At 50.6% G+C, this 13,714-nt stretch overlaps 1 protein-coding gene across 1 annotated transcript; it reads right to left on the bottom strand.

The window, feature by feature from the left end:
• Window positions 1–154: 154 nt before the first annotated feature.
• DNAJA4 (DnaJ heat shock protein family (Hsp40) member A4) lies at window positions 155–10,146 on the bottom strand. Its single transcript, XM_004699716.2, has 7 exons — window positions 10,129–10,146; window positions 7,601–8,000; window positions 5,852–5,956; window positions 4,830–5,057; window positions 4,035–4,265; window positions 626–726; window positions 155–531 (listed from the first exon to the last, which is right to left on the bottom strand). Exons 1-7 carry the CDS (start codon window positions 10,144–10,146, stop codon window positions 316–318), a joined length of 1,299 nt encoding a protein of 432 aa, XP_004699773.2. The 3' UTR covers window positions 155–315.
• Between the last annotated feature and the right edge of the window lie 3,568 nt (window positions 10,147–13,714).

Below are 13,714 nucleotides of genomic sequence, written 5' to 3'. Positions count from 1 at the left end.
GGGGAGGGGAGGCGGCCACATGGGTTGGGCTTTCCTGGCAGACAGGAATTATGCAAAGCCACTAGAAGCACAAAGTTTCGGTTCGGCCCCAGACACCTGGGAAGAACATCCTGAACGTGTAAATGAACAGATTCCATTTGCAGACTAGAGATGATTGACACTTAAAACATTTAAATATAAATTAAGCTATAACTTAAGTTACAACCAGAAGGAAAACCAAAAAAGACACGCAGCAGTTGAGAATGCTGAACACATACACAGGACACCCCAAACGCGAGGCCATTTTCATTGTGCCACCTCTACATCCACCCTGTGTCAGGCCGTCTGGCACTGCACTCCGGCCCGGGGCCCGTCGTCGTCCTCCTCGTAGGCCTCCCTGTGTTGGCGCCAGTTGTGCTCGTTGGGACTGAACTCCATCAGCTCCACCTGATCCATGTCGTCTGCGATCTTCACTTTCTGTCGAGGGGGGAGCAAGGCTTCCAGCTGAGGAAGCTTTTCTGGAGGCAGCCACTGCTGCTCCGGGAAGAGCACCTGCAAAGGCGAGGCGGCAAGAAGGGTGCTTGGTTGGTTTCCGAGGGACAGCCTCGCTCGGGCCTGTCCCGGGGGAGGAGCGCAGTGGACTTACTAAGAACTGTATGATCAGAGTCCCCTTTTCCAGGGGAGCTTTGTAGATGGGCATCCCTTCGTTGCGCACACATTTCAGGTCCCCGTGCTTGATCACCTCACCTGGTAAAGGAAAAGGCTTGGTTCTGCGTCAGGTACAAAACAGGAAGACGCAGTGACCTGGAGCACGGGGGTCAGTGCCCCCATGAGAACTGGGCAAAGGGCAGTATAACTCAGCAGCATCTGAATGGAGAGCGGGTCCCTGTCAGGGCCAGGGGCTCAGTGAAGGGCTGGAGGCGAAGCTCCAGCAGGGAGGCGGCGGCCTGCTGAGCACGTAGGCCCTGTGCCCCACTTGACTCCCATTACAAAGTGAGCTAGTTTCAACAAGGGAACCCAGAGTCCGAAAACCCACGTCTCCTACCCGTCCTGCCTGCTGCTTCTCCAGGGGAGTCTGCATCTCACACACTCCCTGAGCTTGGAACTGCAGCAGGCCCCAAAGGAGCCCCCCAGTGCCCCCTGTGGGGAACACCTGCAGCAACACCAGCTTCCCCAGGCAGTGGCTGTTCTAGTTGAGACTCATCACGCTGCAGCGTGTGCGACTTGAACAATTACACCCCTGCTACTTCCAAAAGGAGGCTCCAGCAGTTAGTTCCCCCTGCCTCAACCGCCCCGCCCTCACCTCCAACCTCCTCTAGGACAGCGCTTCTCAACCTGTGGCTCGAGCCCCCTTTGGAGGTGTAATGCCCCTTTCACAGGGGCCGCCCGATACATAAAGTAGCAAAAGGACAGTTCTGAAGTAGCAACGAAAATAATGTCATGGTCACAGCCTTAAGAAGGTTGAGAGCCACTGCTCCAGGGGCAGGAAAGGAGACAACGGGGTCTCGGAAAAGTTATGTTTGTTCAACTCAGTGAGCAAAGTGAGAAATGTTACTTACAAAAAAATAGGTGGAGCACAGATAAAGGGGAGGTAAAAGCTAAAAACGCATTTACCCAGCAGCCCCCACTCTGGGAAAAATGCTCTTCTACAAAGGGGCCTATTCAGAGTAAAATCTCTTCAAGAGGAGTCTGCAAGCACATGAAGTGAGCTTTTGAAAATAAAGCGCATGGGTGATTCCCTGGGGACATCATGTACGTGACGGTGACAAGATGGGCACTCAGCCCACTGGGTGTGCGGGACTGGACCTAGGAGGTGAGGCTGTCTGCTCTTTGCCTTTTCAAATAGTTTTTCTGGCTCCTCCGTTCCTATCAGAGACCACCTCCCGTTTGCTCTCAAGAATTTTCCTGTTTCCATGGAAAGGTGGGGAGTTTGGGAGCATTTTGAGACCATGCATGAGAAGCCTGGTCTCAAGGAAGAGAAGAGGAATGAGGCAGATATCTGTCCTCCGCCGGGTCCCCTTTTTCATGACCCTTAGCACCGCTAGGGCACCACGGCCATCTGCAGGGAAGGCACCTCCATAGCTAAGAATGGAGGAAGAGAAGCGTAGAAATGGAGGAAGGGGAAATGACAGGAGTGGAGGAGGAAAGAGGACACAAAGTATAAATGTGAAAAAAGAAAAAGCAGAGATTAAATCTCCCACAGAGCTGAATGGAATGGAACTGTAAGGAAGATGTTTTATTTCCACATGTCCATGAAAATGCTGCATATTTTTAAGTGCTTTCCTCCAGTTCTCACAGTTACAAATATGGGCTCATTAGGGTGCCTGGCCCACCGGGGAAGTGGCCCAAGTGGCCACTCTCTTTCCTCTGGGCTCCGCTCCTTCCTCTGTCCTCATTCTGCCATTAGACCCCAGGGTCAGCTGAGAAGCAATGAGGCAGGCGGGGCTCCTGGGGCAGGACTCTGCCTAGGGAACTTGACCTCGATGCTCAAGATCTCAAATCTCCTGTCCTTGGCCAAGGATGAGGTTGCTCAAAGAAGTTGCATACAACTGCTGCCAGCCCCACTCTGACATGTGACGGCCTGTTTGCAGTGACGATGGTGGAGTCACTGATACAATGCCAGGGGGTGTTGGTGCCTGCTCACGACCAGTGGGCTGGGGTTTGTGCTTCTCCAGCCTCGATTTCTGGAGTCAGGGGGTTGGTACCTGCTTTACGGAACAGAGCTTTGAGGAAGGTGTTTAACTTCCACATCTGCATGCACATTTTGCACAAGTTTCCTGATTTCCCAAGTATACATACAGCTAATAAAGAAGCAAATGGGCAACAACACAGAGGGCAAGGAAGGTAAAAGGGTATATATGGTTACTTCTTGTTACTTCCTGTTTTGTTACATATATTGTGTTCTTTTATATGTTACTTCACGGGCTGGTAAAAAATGAAAATGTTAAATAACTCTGATTAAGGTTTGGCTACGTAATTCCACTTGAAGTGATGGCTCAGTAATGGAGGAAACAGAAAGACAGAAGTGGGGCAGAGAACACAGCCAAGGAGAGGCTGCCAGAAGAGATGCACAGGCCTGCAGGGAGCAGAGGCCTGGAGGCTGGTCAGGAGGCCAGGTGGCACCGGGGTCTGCTCACTCCATTGGTCTTATCACCAGGCAGCATTGCCCCTGGGCGGGCTTATCTCCCACTCAGGCCTGAACATGGCTCTCACAGGGCAAGTCACTCCCTGCCCCTGTGGCCTGTGAGGCGAGGAGCGCAATGCTGCCCTCGGCCAGTGGTGAGGCCCACGGGCCTGAGGCTTAGCCAGCTTGTCCAGACACAGACAGCAGCCTTTTCTCTTTGCGAAGTAAGGCGTTATTCAGACACAGCTTCCGTCAAGTTCCCTGCCTGCTTTATTTTCTTTCCCAACATAACTGCCCTTCCCCTCACCCCTTCTCAGCAGGTGCTCTGGGCCTGCAGGATGTTCAACTGCATAAAGACCAACTATCCTGAGAGCTGGGAGCCCACAATCCCCACAGGTACCCAACCTGCCGAGGGCTCAGGCCTCTGGGGACCCTTCTAGACTCAAAGGCAGTTTCCTCGGGCAGTCCCTTCCAGATCAAGGGGGGAGTGGGTGTAGATGCGAGGGGCTGCAGACAAGGGCAGATCGTGTGGGAGCCTCCAGGAATACACTGACAGGCAATGTCTCCCCCTACCTTCTGGAAAATTCTATGCTAAAACATTTCTCATGTATGATTGGCAACTCAAAGGCTGGATGAACATATGAATTAGTACAGAGCACCACATCATGGGAAATATGAATTCTTAAAAACAAAGTTAGCAGACCCAGTTAAAATTTTAGATGCCCCAGGAATCTTGAGGCTCTTCACTGCCTCAAATGTAAAGTATCAAAGAAACTTACCCAACATTAGCGATGATTAAATTAAGAGAAGAAAAAAAACCCCAAGTCTCCATAGCTTAGGCCATGGAAGGCAATGTAAGCGTGAGGCCAGGCCACCTTGCCAGTACAGTCCAGCCAGACGGGCACCGTGGGAGCACGCCCTGCAAGCTCACCTGACTTGGAGGCGATGACCAGGGTGCGGTCATCCAGGGTGCTTATCGTCTTCTTGAAGCCGCAAAGGGCCTCGGAGAGCTGAATTTTCATTTTCACGATCAAATCGTGGCCTTGTCTCTGAAAGACACTGTGATCCTTCTGATCGAGCACGATTATAACGTCGCCAGGCTCCAGCTCAGGCTCCTGGTCGCCTTCTCCATGAAACAGTATCTTCTGCCCGTCCTTCATACCTGTGGAACAGCATCCTTTCTGATTAGCGTGTCTCTCAAAACCCAGGCTTCCCGTAAAGCTTTTGAAGAAGAAACACAGAGTCCTGTGGGGGTCTCTCGTCAGCAAGCCTCCGAGCCTGACGGGGATGTGGGAAGGGAGCGGTGGCTGGGGATGTGGCTGACAGGCAGGGAACGCGCTGAACATGTGCAGAAGGGAACTCATAGCTACGACAACTGTCAGCGGGCACTGAAATGGGCAATAAAAGCTGTATTAGGAAGGTTCCAAAAGGCACCGCAGGAATGGCTGCCCGAGAATGGCAGGAGACGGCAATTCTGGAGGCTGAGGGTCAGGTTTTGGAGCACTGGAGAGCTTGAACAAGAGGCAGCTTTTAACCTCTACGGAGCTGCCCTCGGGGGAACATTGGCAGGGACCTGAGGCCAGGCAGGTCAACAGCAGGTGACTGGGGGAATCGCTGGCCCACTTTACTGTTGTAATGTGTCTTACTGCTACTGTCCAAAAGGTGTGTCCTGAGAGGCACCCCCAGGAGGGTTTTCAGGCAGAGCTGGCCCTGCACGCAGCCTCACCTTTTTCAACGTGCACCTCGATAAGCTTCTTCTCTCGGACCACCTTGGCGCCACTGCAGCCCTCGCAGCGGTCCCTGGGGTTGATGCGCTCGCCCTGGCCCTTGCACTCGATGCACACAGTCTGGATCTGCTGCACCATGCCCGGCCCGATCTGCTGAATGTGGATCTGCATGCCTCGCCCCTTGCACAGTGGGCACTTCTCCACGGAGCCCTTCTTCCCCCCGACACCTGCAGGGGGGCAGCAGGCAGAACACACTCACCCCTTGGACGTGGCTCTGCTGGGCGGCACCACAGGAGGGCCCGGAGTGTAAGTTCTGACTGCAGCATAAAAGCCGTCAGGACGCGCCTAGGTTACTCTGGGCAAGCAGACAACATCGAGATGTCCACATCGATACCGGGCATCTTCACCTATGGCTGTGCCGAGCCAAATTCATGACTTCATCTTTCCTTCGTCCCACTCCACGGGTGACGAAGACCCAGGAGCAAAGGTGACTGCGAAGGGCAGGGATGTACACAATTAGAGGACACAGCTCTAGCTACAGAGCTGGCTGCAAAGTCCAGGCAATTCTGTGAGGCAATGTGGACATTTTTTTTCTTGAAAAAAATCCCATTTTTAAAACTAGCAATTGATGTACGTCGGAGGTCAGTAAGCTGGTGTTGTGCATAAGTCTGAGTGGATACAGCCACAGCTGTTCATGTGCGAACTGGCCAAGGCTGCTTGTGTGCAAATTTGTGTTAACCACCAGTGACCGTATGGCCTGTAAAGCCCAGCTAGTTTATAGAATACAAATTGGCACCCCTGGCTTAGGGGCATCCTCTTGGTTTTTAAATGATTAAGGTAATTGTCAACAGATATGGATAAATGTATAACCCAACACAAACATCCCTTCAGGCAGATCTGACTCTCAATCCTTCTGCTTGAACTTCATACATGAAAAGATCATTTTTTCCCTGAATTAGAACCAGCCTTGTTTGGAGAGCTAAGGGATCAGAATTGTGAGATTCTTTTAAATTCATTTTACCTTCACATTTCTCACAAATTACATTTTTCTGGAGCGCCAATTTCTTTGTGACTCCATTATATAAATCTTCAAGAGTTACAGACAACTGATGTACAACATTCTTGCCTTATCAAGAAAAAACACACAGTTAGTCACAGAGCATCAACAATACCCCGACACTCAGTACCACCCTCCTCCCAATGATGCTCAGTCCACAAGTCTCTGCAGACTGGAAGCCTCGCCTGTCCATTTATTCCCACTCTCGGTCCAAGGGAAGCAATGCTTCTATTCTGCCGCCAGGGACAAGAACAAATATTCTCTCTAAGCGGTGAGGCAGTGATGCAATCATTTATAGCTGTCAACAACCTACATTTTCTGAGACCGAGTCAGGGGACAGGGAGCCCACCAGTTGAGAAACCCTACGGCCACGTAACGTCCCCCAAATGGGCTCCTTCCCCGTCAGCGGGGCCTTTCCTCGGAGACAACGTGTTCTCAGCCGGGCCCTGGGCCTCTTCCTTGGCACACTGCGCTTTACCACTGTGCTCCTGCAGCGAGGACATTGGGCATTTTGCCCTGGGCTGTGCCGCTGGGTCAGGACGGAGGCACCAGGCCCCTCACTGTGGCCACAGGACTCGCAGTCAGAAGACAAGCTGGCCTTGTGTGCCGGCTGTCTGCTGAGATGCCTTCATTAAGGGTGTGAAGCTGCTCATCTCCAGGGAGGGGGCAGGGCAGACAATACCCAGAGCTTCCTCACCTCCCCACTGTCAAGTAGACCCAGGCCACGGGGGTTGTTCCTAATAAACACCAGGACACTGTGTTCAGAGCTGACTCTTACAGTTTCGAAAGTCCAAGGTCAAGCATAATGTGAGAACGAGTATGGTCTCACACGTCTCAACTCCAAGCTCATTTGTTCTGATTTCGTCCAGAGCGGGAAGCAGCTTGACCATCTACTATTCAGGTCCAAGGGGGGGGTCTCAGCTGTCCGGGGTGCAGGCTGATGGAAACCAGTCAGAGGTGACTGCTTACATGTGGCAGGAGGTAAGAGGTAGACTATCTGGTTAAAAAAACACCCCAGAACTCAACATCGGAATGGCCGGGGCCCAAGCTTCTTCCCTGGGAAGGCCTGTCCTCACAAAGCTCTGAAGAGGCAGGTAGCGGGTCACTCTACAAAGATTCACAACATGAGGAAGTTTGTGATCTAGAAAACCTGAGCAGGCTGGGAAAATAAGATAGAGTGAATGTGGCAGGGGACCTAGTGGCGCTTGGGGGTGCCTGAAGGCCCCACTCAGGTGGAGGGAAAAGGAGCCCAGAGGGAGGCGGCTGGAAAAAGCCCAGGGCTTTCTCGGCTGTTGTCTTTACAGATGCAGACTGCCGGGCTTCTCCAGCAGCACTGCTGGCTGGATTCAAGCAGCCAACCTTTCAGTTAGTTGCTGGGCACAAACCGTGTGTGCCACGCAGAGACCTACCATTCAAATCCCTTAGGACACAGGTGCCTGGCCAAAACAGTAGAGAAAAAGAGGACAAACTGAACTTGACCTTCCTCTTCCCTCTCCACCACTCCCTCCACACCTGCATGGGTGGGAGGGTGTCAGGCACTGGCTGAATATGCAGCGATCCAAGGTAGCCAGGAGGCCAGAGAATAAAGGACAACTGGACATGAATGATCCTAATGTGTGGCAAGTGTGCCCTTTAAAGCCTGGCCTGCCCCGGTTCCCGCAACACCCACCGGCTATGGAAACATGAAACCTGCTTACGTTTAAGAGTATTTACCTCTTCTCTCTCTAGCCATCCGCCCTCCACCGCCAAAGAACATGTCGAAGATGTCCATGGGTGACGAGAAGTTGGGGCTGCCAGAGCCACCTTCTTTAATCGCCTGCTCCCCGCCCTGGTCATAAATGTCCCTTTTCTTTGGGTCTGACAGCACTTCGTATGCCTGGGATATGAGTTTAAACTTTAAGAGGAAAGAAGAAAGAGAGGCGGTTTGAGTTGTTTGATTAAAAGCAAACCCACTGCACGGCTGGGACACAGTCACCAGGAATCTGGTCCTGAGTCTCTCTCGACCCAGGACCTTCTGTTCCCATGTGCACTGTGAGCGGAGTGGAACTGCCCTTAATGGACTGGTGACAGGCACATGGCAGCGACCACGAAGCAGGAGGACAAGGAAGTTTCTCTAGAGACTGGCTGAAATGGGAAGAAGCCATGTTGGGCCAGGATGCACTGACAGGTGCCAGGGCTCAATCTACAGCCTCAGAAGGCACAGGCAGCCCTGGGGGTACCCCTGGTGATCACCTCATGGGGCCTCGCTTCTTTCCACAAGCAATTCGACTGCAAACAAGGTGTCAGACTTTATACATAAACCCCGACTCCCATTCCCGCCCCACAGTGACCTTCTTATCTGACCCCCCCTCGCCCCACCAGCTCCATTTCCTCCTGCCCTCAGCTCAGCGGCAGCAAGCCCCGTCACCTCTACCATCAAATGTCTTCGTCCCCTAAGACCCTACAGCTTCTGTGTGGCCTTCCTGCGAACCTCCAATCACAAGAAACCCTAAATCGAGGGGCCCAGACTCCTCAAAAATGTGTACTAGAGCGCAAATTCTGATGACAGTGAAAGTCCAAAATCCATTTTCAAAGTCCTCAGTGAAATTCCTGGGACCATTGACCAGGGATGTGAACAGTCTTACCCTTAGACAGCGTGCACTGGAAGGTGGACTACAGATACAATTTGTTAACAATGTAACATTTTTCATTTTTTTGACCCATTTTTAATTTGCACTAGTTTCTATTGTCTTCTGCTTTCACTTAGATTGAGGTTTTTCTGTTTTATCTTGTTGTTGCTGTTGGGGCTTTGTGTTGGATTCTCTTTATATGAAACCCAGGTTAGGTAAATTCATAGAGATGCAACTAGATTAATAGTTCCTTGGGGTTGTGGTCTTGAGAGGGGAAAGGGGAGCTAATAATAACGGATACAAAAATGAAAAAATGTTCAAAAATTGATGTGGTGATGATTACACAACTTTTAATACATTTAAACTACTGGGTTGCATGGTATGTGGATTATATGTCAATAAAACTTTAAATTTTTTTTTAAATGCCAGTGTCATGAAACACAAGATTAAAGGAGGCCAACAAGTAAACTAAATGCAATGTATGAGTCTCGGTTGGATCCCACACTGGGGAGGGAAAAAAAAGTTTAAACAGACATTAAGTTGTATGTTTCTCAATGTCAAAATTCTTGAACATGATAACCGTACTTTGGTGTTATAGATTAAATTGTGTGTGCACCCCACCCTCACCCCGACATCCACACAAAAAATGTGTCTAGTTGGCCAGGCCATGATTCTGAGTATCATATGAGGGACTTCAAAAAATTCATGGAAAATGGTATTAAAATAGAATGGACTATTTCCACAAATTTTCAGAAACATCTTGTTATGGTTACCTTCCATTTTGTGATCTGATGCAATGATCCTGGATGCTGTAAATCCTCATCTCTAAAATGTTAATGGGGCAAGATGAGAAGCAGTTATGTTCATGAGGCAAGATGCAAACAACAGGCCTAGGCTATGTTTTGAGTGAAGTCAAGCTTTGGGGGGATAGAAGAGAGATACACAAGTAAGCTGAGGAGGTGGGAGCTGACTACCATCAAGAAAGTAAAGCTGGAACAGAAAGTGTCCTTAGGACCCGGCTTCCCTGTGCTGAGAAGCTCCTAGGTCCAAAGCTGATGCCAAGACACAAGGAGATCTCCCAAGACCCCGGGCTCACTAACTTCGAAGAGAAAAAGCCTTCTCTCAGCCTTCCAGCCTGCTGAACCGCGGCGAGTGCTTTTGTTTGTTAAAGCCATCCACTCCTGTGGTAGCAGCACCAGGGAGCAGAGACATCTGGCCATGCACAAGGACGTGCTTGTTCCTGAAGGGCCGCCTGTGGCAGGAGGGAGGGCTGAAAGATGAAGATGTGAGCAACTTGCTCGCAAAAGCTTGAGCCAACAGGAAGAACAGTAGAAATCAATGACACAGCGCTCCCTCTGCCAGCACATAACTGAAAGTGGATGACAAAGAAGATTCGCATGGCCCTCGCACACAGGTGACACCCAAATTCCTGATGTGTCCCATTTTGGGGGTGGGTAACGGGGAGCCAACAACAATGAGTACAAGGCAGAAGAAACGTCCCGGAATTGATTGTGGTAATGGCTGTGTAACTCTTATGAAGGTGACTGAATTATTGAAATGTATGAGATGTGAATTATATGTCAATAGAACTCAAAAAAGAAAGAAATGGATAAAGAAAATACAGCAACGTACTTGCTCCTGGTGAATCATCTTTTCTATAGGTACAGATGTTTTAAAAATAAAATCAAGACACTAAAATACTCCAAATCTACCCTTTTTCACAGCTAGCATGCCTGCCCTGGCAAGGCCACCTGGTTAAGGAGCACCGCAGTGGCCTCCTCGCTGGTCTCCCAGTTCCTACCCCACCCTGGCTTTCCGTGTTCTCCACCCAATGACCAAACTCCCAAACTCCCCAAGGCGGCTCCTCTCATTCAGAGTCAAACCAGGCCTTATTCTGATCAACAAACCAATCTGACACCAGGCCTTCGCCTCCTCCTACATGTCCCCGCTCCCCATTGCCAGCTTCAGCATCCTCACTGCTGTTCCTCAGCTCCCCAGCATGCACTCTGGTCTGCACTGCTTCCCCGTCACTTCTTTCAGGCCTTTGCTCAAATGCTACCTTCTCAGGGAGGCTTCCCTCTGGATCTTGGTTTAAAGTTCCAACCCCACTCCCAGAAACTCCCTCTCGCCCTGCCTTAGTTCTCCCCACATGCCCAACCCCCAGCCGAGCGTGTCATTTCCTGCCTCTGCTGTCTGCCCCTCATGGCGCCCTCAGCACACTGATGGGGGCAAGAGATTTCATCAGCTTTGTCCATGGCTGGACGCCCATGTGCAGTGAAGGTGGTCAGTACATCTGTGTTCAAGGACTGGCTCCAGTTCTGGGGATACCCATGAAGAAGGGAGGCTCTGGACCCTCCCTGCAGTACAGTTGATATATAAATACCCTAGCATGCTGCCACTGGCTCCATGAATCCTACAGAGGGCCATGAAGAAATGACAAATACGGAGACAAACGACAGAGACAGGTTTTCTCTGACTCTACAGGTGTCTGAGCTAGGACGTAGCTAATAAGCCAGTTAGGGCTTTTGAAATGTTAATTCTCACATAATTTCTGCAAAGTATCATCCACTCCGACTACCCCCACCCTACCCCCCATTCCGCAATTGGAAAATTGAGATGTCAGAAGTCTAGGTTCCAGAATGGAAGATCAGAAAGGTCAGGCTGCTTCCCAAAATTTCCCGAGCTGTTGTTTGTAGGCCCGGGGTTAGGTATATCCGCTTCCTGAAACCCCAACTACCCCCGATACTCACAAGGTGCATGAACTTACAGGCATTCCATCACGGATGGAAAGGATGGTAGTGATATCCACAATCAGAGGCCAGATCTAGCACCACATCTAGGCTCCGAGTTAACTCCTGTGGGGTCTAGCCCACCTCTAGGGTCCCAGCATTCTAAGGCCTACCCCAGTCCTTTCTTTGCCCGCTTCTCACTGTTGGTTGGGGAGAGCAAAGCAGACGGTGTGAATCTGCTACAGACCCTCAGTGGATTATCCTGCAGCTGAGAAGTGGCTCTGAAGACTGTGGGAAAGAACTTGTGAGGAAAGAGTAGGTAGAGGGGAAAGTCTGGGTTCCAGCAGGCCCGGGACCATCCGGCAGGCAGGGCAGTGACAAAGAGTAGGCTGAAAAGTTCTGCAGTGCCACCCAATCCTTTTTTATATATTTAGGGGAAAATCCACCACCTCAAACTAAATGTTCACAGTGAACTTGACCAAAAGGCCAGACTCGCTTCAAAAGCTGGGTAGGGTAATGGCCAAGAATGCACTCCTGGCTCATGCTCTTGGAAGGGCCTGTGTGGCTTACCTGCCAGCCCTGTGTCTTACCGAAAGCCCGCTGCACACAAGGACAGGCTCCACAGAGCGTCCGGCGACAAACACGGGCTACTCAATGCTTAGCAACAGGGGACAACAGGGCAGAAAACAAAGACTGACACCCAACGGCCTTCTCAGTTGTCCTGGAACAAGAGGGAGAGGGCTAGCTTAATCTATTTTTGAAGCGACATTAATAATACAGTGACAAACGTAGGAGGGAGAAAAATAAGCTTAGGAGGGAAGGAAAAAACAGGTTCTACCGGTGACAGATAAAAGTGGGCAAGAACAACACTCCAGACATACACAAGACAGGAAAAAAGCCAGCACAGCGTCCCCGGCATAAAGGAGGGCCAGAACAGGAGCTATCTGGTGAAGAATGAATGCACTCTCTCAGGAGAATAGCAAAAAATTTCCATAAATTGTCCTCCCAGTCTCTGAACAACTTCTCTTCCAACCTGTGCCTGCTGCAGGCCTCTCTCGGCTCCGCCACACAGGTGCTCTCAAAGCGCATCCCCTCTCAGGACATCTCCATCCATGCTTTCAGCCAAAGCACATTTTAGCATCTACATGGCCTGGCCAGACAGGGCGTGGCCCGGGCCTGCCCAAGACTAAACAGCATGACCATAGGGACGGCACAGCAGCATGAGGACTAGGGCAGTAGGTCAGTCTAGGAAGACACCTTCACTGAGAATTCAACTAAAGCGTGGGGAGGAGGAGCTAGCTTTCTGGGCAGAGGCACATCACGAAACCTCTACAAGCTTCAGGGGACCTGTGGGACCTCATGTACCACCCAGCACCTCACTTATGTGACACAAATTCTAAGTACATAAGAAGCCGCCTGCTTGGACAGGTGTATATAGGGCGAAGGCCACACAATGTGGCCGCACAGGTCAGACTCATGTGCGGGGACAAAAGCCTCGTCAGCCCAGAGCCACCGAGCCAGGAACTCTTGGTAAAGGCTGTGAGGTTTGACCTGAAACCAGGTTCAGGAGGCTCGCCCATGCACTGCCTTCAGCCCAGCTGCTGGGAGGCGAAATGAGAAGCCCAGACGTGCTCACCTTAAAAGACAGTCTGAGTGACAAACTACAATGAGCTTAGGGAGCATGCCTGTGAGTCACCCTGTAAAAAGCTGGTGACTTTAAAAGCTACAGTAAGCCACCTAAATATAGATGAGAAAGAACACGAGTGGTGACAGACAAATGGTCTCACAGGAAAGCATTTCAAACGTATGACAGCCGGACTCCACACAGGAGGCTAAATATAAATATTCTACCATCGCTGCCACCCAGCCAACCTTCCTTAGCAGCCGTCTCCAGCTCGGAATCACCAACATAGACAGGTATTTTGAGACTAGCGGATCTAAACGCTAGTCTGGTGATTGATCTATGGCTTGGAAGGCAACAGTCCAGACGTCATTGTAATTAGCATCAACAACAGAGTCACCTCCCCAACCCCATGTGAAACAGCCAAAGGTTTCTGAGAAAAAGGCTAGAAGTGAAGGGTGATAACCTAGTCACATATCCAGGTGGCTCGTGAGCATCCTTGTCACTCTAACAAGCAAAAAGATTTTATTTAGGTCATTATTCAAAGCATTTTCTAACCATTATAGGTACTTAAGGCCAACCAGGGGCCATTAGTCATAGAAAACCTAAAACATATAGGTAAGAGGATGTGCCCGGCTGTAGATCTTCTTCCCATCACTGTTTACAAAGAGGATGGAAGGGGTGCTTATCCAACGTCTGACCACCTTTATCAAGCCCGGGAGAGGCCCACAAAATGAACGGCCCTTCTCTAATGGGGCCCAGGCTCAGCATTAAAAGAAACTCATTCCTGGGGTTATGCATCCGGATGGAATATCGACTTAAAAATGATGCCCTCCCAGTAGCTCCCTGCAAAACTACAACTTGGCGG

Source organism: Echinops telfairi, unplaced genomic scaffold (genome assembly GCF_000313985.2).
Source record: "Echinops telfairi isolate 266 unplaced genomic scaffold, ASM31398v2 ScPeMD7_7475;HRSCAF=8513, whole genome shotgun sequence".
Classification (NCBI taxonomy): Eukaryota; Metazoa; Chordata; class Mammalia; order Afrosoricida; family Tenrecidae; genus Echinops; species Echinops telfairi.
This window is presented reverse-complemented; position numbering and strand designations above follow the sequence as displayed.